A 9,275-nucleotide genomic window follows, 5' to 3' on the forward strand; every position below is an offset into this window, starting at 1 on the left:
AAATGAGTACTGTACTGCTCAGCATGTTCAGTGCTAACAACAGTCATCTGTTCATCCTGGGAGCCTTTGAGCAAGACATTGTCTTTGTATAAACATGTAATCACTTGGATGTGAAAGACCTTTCTCCTTTATGCAACAACTGTCTCCTATTAATCTATTTTGAAGAATACCAAACTTTTAACAGCTACACATTATCTACGAGTCCTTTTTGCAATTTGAAACACTGTTGAACATCTCTCATCTCATCGTGACCTCACGTTTGAACTGGAAACACACTGAATTACAAAAGCAAAAGCACCAGCATAACAAGGGATATTAATTTTGGCCATGAGCCAAACACCTGAACTGTCGAAATGTAAACAAACTGTACCTTCTAGCTTCATGCCGACGGTGAGGCACTTTTGGAAGCGGCAGTACGGGCAGCGCTTCCTCTGGGTCTTGTCAATCTGGCAGCTCTGGTTCTCTATACATGTGTAGCGCTTGTTGTTCTGGACGGTGCGCTTGAAGAAGCCCTGTGGAGAGAACCAATTAAGACGTCAACCCGCTTGACCCCTGCAATGCGATGGTAATTGGCCCATTCACACTCCCAGACAGATGAAGAGGGACAGGCTTAATGGATATACACACACGCACAGGGTGGAGTTTTGAAAGTTGCACTCCAAATGATGCTGTGATACAATATAAAGCAGGGCATGAATACATACTTGTTACAAATGAAATACATTTCAGTCTTTCTGAAAAGTTTTTTTTTATACAGTGTTGTTGAAAACTACACTTCCGGTCAAAAGTTTGAAGTTACTTAGAAAATTCCATTGCACTCCGTTGTAGACAGAATACCAGCTGAGATCAGTTGCCTTATTTTTTTAACCAGGGCAGCAGTTTTCAGATTACATTATGTGCTTACATAATTGCAAAAGGGTTCTCCAATGTTTTTCTAGTTAGTTTTCTAAAGAGATATCAGATTAGTGAACAGAATGTGTCTTTGGAACATTGGATGAATGGTTGCTGATAATGGGAAATGTAGATATTGCATTAAATAGCAGCCACCCACTCAGATCAGCTGGTATTCTGTCTATAATGCAGTGGAATGGAATTTGTAAGTGACCCCAACTTTACTTTGTGTAAGTAGTTATAAAAACTTTTTGATAACGTCACACAAGGAAATTATTCATACATTTTCATTTACATACCTTAATTTTAATCAGCCCATAACAAAAACATATCAAAACATCTTTACATACCTGCCTCACTTAGTGTTTTCCCTGCATTGTAAACTAATTCATAAAGGGTATGAGATCTAGTTTATGTCCTGTCAAAATGACATTGCTATTCTCATAATTATTATTTCAATATATTCAGGTAAAGAGTCTAATTTACGGGGAAAGCATCTTTTCAACTCACCACTTAATTATTAAAAAATATGAGCACAGGATTCCAAAAAAATCCAATAAATTACATCCATAATTCACAGTTCCGGGATTACAGAGATTTATACCGGCGACGTGGAATTAATAATAGGCAGCAGTTGTGAAAATCAAACGAAGGGAAGATGGTATTCACGTATTCTAGATCCATAAGGAGAATCCTTAAACCTGGTCTTTAAAAAAAGAAAAAGAAAAAAGAACATGCTGCTGTCAATATCTCACCAAACATAAAATTTAATTGACAATCTGCATTGCCTGATCCATCCCCCCCCAAAAAAAAAATCTATTGCACTCTTTTTGGATTATTGACTTCTCTGTGCTAAAAAATCCATGCTTGAGAGAGAACTTTCTCTCCAATTTTCCATTTAGTGTACAGCATGCGCTATAAATATCTGAACCAAACTGGATTCTAACATGCTTCAAAAACCACACTACATCATTTCTGGAGATTTAGCGGACAACATCACTAAAAACCTTTAAAATGACCGGCAGTTTAAACCAAGAAAAGACACTCGTTAAGGCTCCGAAATGTTACAAACTACTTCTGATTTCTGTTTTTAAAGAGGCAAAGTTTCTCATTAACCCAAAATTGTGTCACAAATCCACATAAAATCTGAAATCACTACAAATGTTTGATATGCAGAAGAGTAGACACAAGCGATTCATAAAACGAGTGTCCAATTTTACTGTGACAAATAATCTGAGCAATTCCTGACCTTGGAATTCCATCCTGAAAAACTCTCTCTCTTGGCACAAAATCACCAACCAGGAAACTGCTTTTGCTTAATATTAATATTGGCCAGTAAATCCAATTAGAAGCAGAAAAAAAAAATGTACATCACCAACTATCTCCTTGGATCCCTGTCTCCCATACACCTTACTTTATATGTGCTCTGTCTAAATTTTAAATAAAAACAAAAAATCTGGTTTTGCTAGTATTTTCTTTCCTTAAACTTGTGCAGATCCTAAATATATGTTTGATACGTCCACTATGCACTATTGCGCTGGTCCTTGACCGTCTTACTAGTTTAGGATTATTCTGAAAAGTCGCAGTCTCCCAAAATGAAGCATGCTGGGATTAAGCCTGTTTGTGTACAACAATGACAATGACGCCTGTTTCATCTTGTTGTTGTTGTTCCAGCAGGTATGATGTCGTACCATATTTACTTTATATAGGCTAGTGTGTAGTATGAACTATCACACTATGTGTGTGCAGTGTGAGCTGGTAGGATTTTGGGGAGGTTGAAGAATATTTTGCTCTTTCTTAATATGTGCGTGTTTTTCCTCAGCCCAAAACTGGCGACCCAACTAAACCTTAAAAAATATATGACCCTGATAACAAACGGGTGTTATTCTCAACTGTGTTTTGGGGGGATTGAAAGGGGTGGGCTGAAAGGGTGAAAAGACTTTTGAAGAATAATCAAAATCAGATACCACAAAGTTGTGAATCTTTCTCAGGTAGTGCACAACAAAAACTGAAACAGAAGTACTTAGATGTTTATAGAAATTAAGTGTAAATTCTAAGTGCTGGTTTTCACGCAGCTGTGGCCAGAGAGGAACCTCTATTACACTAGAGATGGATTGCACTGCCTGGTTGATAGCGAATATTTAATAGCAATATGAGTCTGTAACATGTCAACACACTGATGTATGTCTCCAGCTCTGACAATCATACTTTAACTGGATAGATTGCGTGCATTTTAGAGATAATCAATGATAAGCTTCAGGTAATTATCAATCATGTTTCAACAAGGATAAATAGCACTTTATAAAAGACTTCTTCCTTTACATCCTGCATGCAGACAGACAAACAAACACACACGCACGCACGCGCACACACACACACACACACACAAACACACACACACACACACACACACACACACACAGCCTTTCAACTGAACTGGGAAATGGGTTTGTGAACTGGCTCTTCAACACGAGCCTGTGCAGAGGCTGGAAAGCAGCAGAGATGCCACTGACGTCTCCCTTCAAGCAAGTGCTCAGCATCTCAAGGTCATAATATGGGATCAAATCTATAACATCTGCTGTGAATAATGACCACATAGGCAAGAAATGTGAGCTGCGGCATCAATACCGTGAACGGCAATTTTACACTGAATAGTGTTAGCACAGAGACATTTGTCTTAGCTTCATTTTGTGCTGACAGCTTTACTGGGCTAACAAAAAACTTGGGTAAAGCCTATTAGCTCAGTGTTGAGGAAAACTGTAGAAACAGGCAGAAAGGGACAAATAGGTTGTTGATAGAGCTCAAAATAATAGCAGTAAGTGTTTGGTTTGCGGTAGCCTCTTTATTAAACTATGGAAACGTTTTGCAACCAGACAATGTTGCTGTTCTCCTAATGAACTTGTGATGAGTTTTAGACAGTAGAGAACATGCTTGTACAAACAGAGACCGTATTATTGTGTACTTTGCTTCCTGGGTTGACCCCCCCACCCCCCACCCTCCTCACCTCCTGTGTTTGGTCGTTGCAAAATATTCAAAACCCTTTTGCATGCTTTTGAACGGTTTCTTTTCCAAACCATTCACCGCTTTACAAAATCCTCTGACACTCACAGGAAAAGTTTGTTACATCAATTGTCACAACAACACGGGACCTTCGGCCTCTTTGGTTTTCCTGTAATGCTAATGAGGAACAACTGACTCTTTACTGAACATTTGCACTTGTTGCAAATCACTCTGGACAAGAATGTTGGCTAAGTACTTATCGTGCAAAATATAAGTTAAAAAAAGGCACCTCCACAGAGAGCTCAATACACTAAAATACAGCACAAGTTGAGAAATATAAGTGCCAAAGTATTTATATGGATGGAATGTAAGCATTTAAAAACTATGGCTGTATCTGCAATATCTAAGAAAAATAAAGTAAACAAAAACGTCAAATAGCACATTAATAACTAAGTCCAGCTTTACTGCCAAATACTGCAAACAATTAAACCATACTCTGACAGGCTTTGATGCACCACCAACTTTATACTAACACCAGTAATTAAGGCATAATTGAGAAATCCCTTCCAAATACAATTTCAGACTCTAGGAATATTTTTAGATATCAAAGGGGGAAAGGTCACAATATTATTGTAATGGTTTCCTACTGTGGAGTGAAGACTGAGGGCACTAACCTTGCAGCTCTCGCAGGTCAGTAGTCCGTAGTGATACCCTGAAACCTTGTCTCCGCACACGGGACACATCTCGTCCAAGTCTTCGTCATAGGAGTAGTCCATCATTTTTAACTGGGGGGCTGAGGATGAGACACGGACACACAGAGAGAAGTCTATTTCACTGCTGAGCAATCTTTTTTATTCTTTCCAAAAGCGCACTTTCATCCGTCAAAATGAACCACGGGAAGCCACGCGACGCAATTGAATGAGATTCTTCTTCTTTTTTTAAGCTCTGTTGGACTTGTAGAGGTTTAATTTGAGGAGGGGAAGACGATGAAGTTGATTTTGGAATGAGTTGAAAGGACGCAACCATTTATTTCTCGTTGTTGCCGCCCTCTCCTCGACATTCGTTGCAGACAGGAGCCAAAAAATAAATAAAAAAAGCGCATGAAAGTGAACCTCATAAATATGCATGAATCTAAGTCGTGAAATCGCTGGGGGAAATGGAAAGATATTAGAGTTAAGGATTGGAGGAGAAAGCGTTACCGCCCACAGACAAATGAAGACACACAGACAAGCCCGTATCTCTGCAGGCGAGGAGAAAAACATCCAAAACCAACTTGAACTTACATTATTTCTCTCTCGAAGAAGAAGAATAACTCGCAATGCTATGGCACAAGAGCAGAGGCAACATATGATGTGACTTTCTGAGTGTGCTGGAAAAAGAATCGATTTTACAAGTTGTCGATATGATTTGACATGATAATTTTAATACACAACAAATTACTGTAAATTATTATCAGTTTAGAAACAAGTAGATCTACAGTATTGGCATATATTTTTTTATTTACTTCTTTAAGATTTAGGACTGAATACAGTTCGATTCGTATTTGTTGTTTGTGCTGAAGCCCCTTAATTGCTTTGCGTATTAGGCATGCTTGCATTGATAATTAGGACTGGGAGTGACAGCCCAACAAGCAAACAGACAGACTGACACTTCCAGCAGTTAGAAACCTATTTATGGTTGCAATCATACACAGCAGCCATGATCAAACAGGAAAACTTCAGTGGATGTGGCTGTAAGTGTGGAAATAGTACGTCGACGCGTTTACTTATACTGCTCTCCTTCAAATCCATTCATCTGCTCACTAGAACCTTTTAATAAGACATGATTTTTGGTTTGTTAACGCGCTGCCCTGCTGAGATCCACGCTGCATATTCCAGCTGAAGCAACACGTTCCACCGAGCCGCCGTAAGCAAACTCTATTTCCGAACTTTCTTCTGCCTTAAAGCGCATAAAGGTGAAAACGTGTAGGGCCCGCTATCATGGCCTCACGACGCACAACAGCTGCTTTTGGACAAATTTTAATCAAGAACGTCTACATTACCGGGGCACTGGTTGCAGACAAGCATCCCACAAATAAAGAATATTTCCAGAAATATTCTATCTGGGTTTCAACCAGATATGGGCTCACTTTAAATTTTAGTCTATGTGTGTTGTTTCTATAATTGCGTTCGCATTTTAATACATGTTTTACAGTATAATTACGTATGTAGGCCTATTGCAAAAGATAAACATATGTTTTGGAAAGATGCGCATTGCTAAATTGAGCTTAGTTGAACCATGCTGAATCCCATTCCCTTTCCTTCCTTTTTGCTTTAGAAACAAGCGGAGGTTATGCACATAAGGTGTGTGCAGGTTAGCCTTCATTTGGAGCAGAAACACAACGGTCAACACAGTTTCTCACCTGCTGGCTCTCACCTCGACCGCCACTTGCTCATGCAATTTCAATAAAGCTAAAACGTTTGTCAAAAGCACTGATGATTCCAAGAGAAAAGCTCTCTCAGTCCGAGCTACCTTGTTTTTAGCCCTGCGTGGAAATGGATGATGTGCTCTTTAACAAGCCACTCCTTGTCTTGTGCGTGTATGTTATCAGCGTCTCATAAACCAAGACCGTGCTAATTGATTGCCCGTTTATACTGTTGTGAAATGACGTGAGTGGAATGGGGGGGATCCGCGAGTTTGTCTAGGCAGAAGTCAGTCCTTTATTTTAAATTGTCGCTGCTTTCTGTGGATTTTGTAGAAGCATCAATAAAATATATATCTCATATCCAATGAATGCCGTAGAAAATTTTAATAAGAATATCCAATCTGAATTTTCTTCTCAATCAAAGCTGCACTTTTTTAATAGACCTAATTTCGCACTTTCAACTTAATATTTGACATTTGTCGTAACATGTAAAAAAAAAAAAAAAGTACATTCGTGAGTATAGCACCATAAAAGTGTTATTTTGTGCCCTTTTTTTAATTTATTAAATCTTACATTTTGAAATTATAAGGACAACTTTTTTTATGAACACACAAAATATAAATTAATTTAGATTGATTTGTCACACAATTATGACAATTTCAGAATGTCTGTTAAATTTAAATTAGAGCAGGATTAATAGGCTTCTTAGACGAAAGTCTACTGTCCAGGGGTTAAATTTTGGCAGTGGGAAAATCACAAAATGTATCTCTAAAAAAATGTTTTTTTCTTCTCTTTAATAAATTGGCCAAATCTCTGTCTAAACTACTGTTTGTGTTCAGACAAAATAATATGTAAATTCTGCATATTACGCTGAGAATAAGTCAAGTGGTTTATTCTAAAAGTTAAACACACAGAACTGTGCTCTGTCTCACCGTTTCTACGCACCAGGCGCCAACACACTTCCAGCATGAGTGACAGCTCAGTATAAGTATTGCTTGATCACGCGCCACACCATAGGAAAATGTGTCCAGGTTTGATCTGCATTCATGTTTTCTAATTATAATTTCAGAGTAAAGATTCAAAGAAAATAATTGAAACTTACCCACAAACCATAGGCTTCTAATAGAAATTTCAAAAATCTCCAGAATCGAACTTCATGTGCCTACTAATTAAACAGGTCCATCAAGGCTCTTATACCTAGTTCACCAGTCATTGTCCTACGTTGTCCGCAGAAATGTGTTGGATAAACGCGTGTTTAAAACTTTTGGTGTCATTGAGATAGACGCACAGGGGACTTCCAGTTTGATAACCTTCCATAAAACTACTTAAGTCGAAGCTCATGGATCTGCCTTGTGGTCGTGCGAGAGGAAAATCAATGACAGGTCTTACCTTGCATAATCCTTGACATGCGCCGATGTTCTCCATACGATCGAGAGAGTCCCAAGGATTCAGTCTCGACTTTGGGCAGCATGTCAGCGCTCCCGGCCTGAGCTGGAGACTTCTCACCGCTCGGCGGGACACCTGGACGTGAGAGGCAGATGTTCCCGCAAACAAAGTGTCCCAAATGTCTTTTTACCTCTTTATTTCTTACGTTCTGTCTCTCTCTGTCTTCCAATTATCGGACCATGATGTCTGATCCAAACGAATCAGACTGTCCTCAAACGACGGGGTTGCATCGCTGCTGCATGTCTATTCTGATATAACTTCAGTTGTTTAATTTCTCAAAATTGCATTAGCGCACAGAAGAGCAATTAGAACGCAGACAGCAGCCGATTAAGTCCTTCGATACTTTAGGGACAGTTACGCGCTAAGTTAGGGAATCTGTCTCTTACTTAAACGAGAAAAAAAATGCAGAGGGTCCAGAATAAAAGACGATAGTAAGTGTTCCTTTTCCAAAAGTCTTTTTTTTTAGCGCGTCAGTCATTAAAGTCGGATCTTCAGTGTAACTTTCAGCCTTTCGCAGAGGAGTACGCGCCACCGGGGTCGCCGGTGTGTCGGTCGGACTGTCTCGAGATGTGGAGACCTCTCCTCCTCCTCCCCCTCCTCCTCCTACTCGCGGCTTTGTTTACTCCTCTCTCTCCAATCCGGGGCGCATGCGGTCGTCTGACATCATCTTTCCCTGATCCAATCAGAAGAGAAGACCGGGAAACATTGCCTCAGACCCTCTAGTTCTATCTCTCCGAAATCTCAGCTGTTTAATCCCGTTAATGAAGGGCTTTAAAAGCGGAGCGAGAAGAAGGAAATAAAGCGAGGTGATGGAACCGCACGTGAGAGCAGACTCCCCATGAGCGCAGGGAGCGCAAAGGCAGCGCGCAAGGTATGTGGGTTGGAGCGTTTTAAAGCAGGAGCGTACTGCAGCACACGCACGCACACGTGCACGCGGATATGCACGATTCTGTAAAGTTCTTATTTTTATAACACTCTTCATCTTTATATATCTGTTGCATGTATTTTATTGCAAAAGCTAAGCTTACTTAACCTCAATAATTTTAGCATCATGTTCTCTGCTTCTGTGTCATCTGATCGGACTGATCATTATAATGTCATTGCAAATAATCAGATACAATGCAATAACTTTTCTTTCTTTCTTTCTTTCATCTTTTCTAACAGTGCTATCTTATTTTATAATGCAGGTGAAAGACATGAAATCATGCATAAAAGCCATATCAATAAAAGAATACCTCCGTAGCATCAAGCTTTTGGGTTTGTTTCTTCAGTTTTATAAAGAACTTGAGCAGCGCCGCCGGCCTCTGGCTTAAATCGGCCTTTATTTTCGAATCAATACAGCCCCCTTACGAAATAAATTATACTTTTGCTTCTGAATTATTATCAGTGATGTGCTGAGCATGGATCAATTAGTTATCTGACGTCAGGCTCCAAATTAAATACACAAATGCAAGAAATAATTATGCGCCTAGGTTCCTAAAACCCCTCCTCCATGCGCTCCAACACACACATATACATACACACACACTCACTC

The 9,275-nt window shown here is 39.5% G+C and overlaps 1 protein-coding gene across 1 annotated transcript in view; it reads right to left on the reverse strand.

Moving 5' to 3' along the window:
* The window catches only part of nr5a2 (nuclear receptor subfamily 5, group A, member 2), a 65,415-nt gene extending 57,087 nt beyond the window's left edge, over positions 1-8,328 (reverse strand). Inside the window, exons 1-3 of the mRNA XM_034881622.1 lie at positions 7,685-8,328; positions 4,566-4,684; positions 371-512 (exon numbers count right to left, since the gene is read on the reverse strand). Coding sequence (XP_034737513.1) covers positions 371-512; positions 4,566-4,684; positions 7,685-7,766 — 343 coding nt within the window. The 5' untranslated portion in view covers positions 7,767-8,328. The remainder of the gene's footprint in view (positions 1-370; positions 513-4,565; positions 4,685-7,684) is intronic.
* Between the last annotated feature and the right edge of the window lie 947 nt (positions 8,329-9,275).

This window comes from Etheostoma cragini, chromosome 9 (assembly GCF_013103735.1).
Source record: "Etheostoma cragini isolate CJK2018 chromosome 9, CSU_Ecrag_1.0, whole genome shotgun sequence".
Taxonomy (NCBI): domain Eukaryota; kingdom Metazoa; phylum Chordata; class Actinopteri; order Perciformes; family Percidae; genus Etheostoma; species Etheostoma cragini.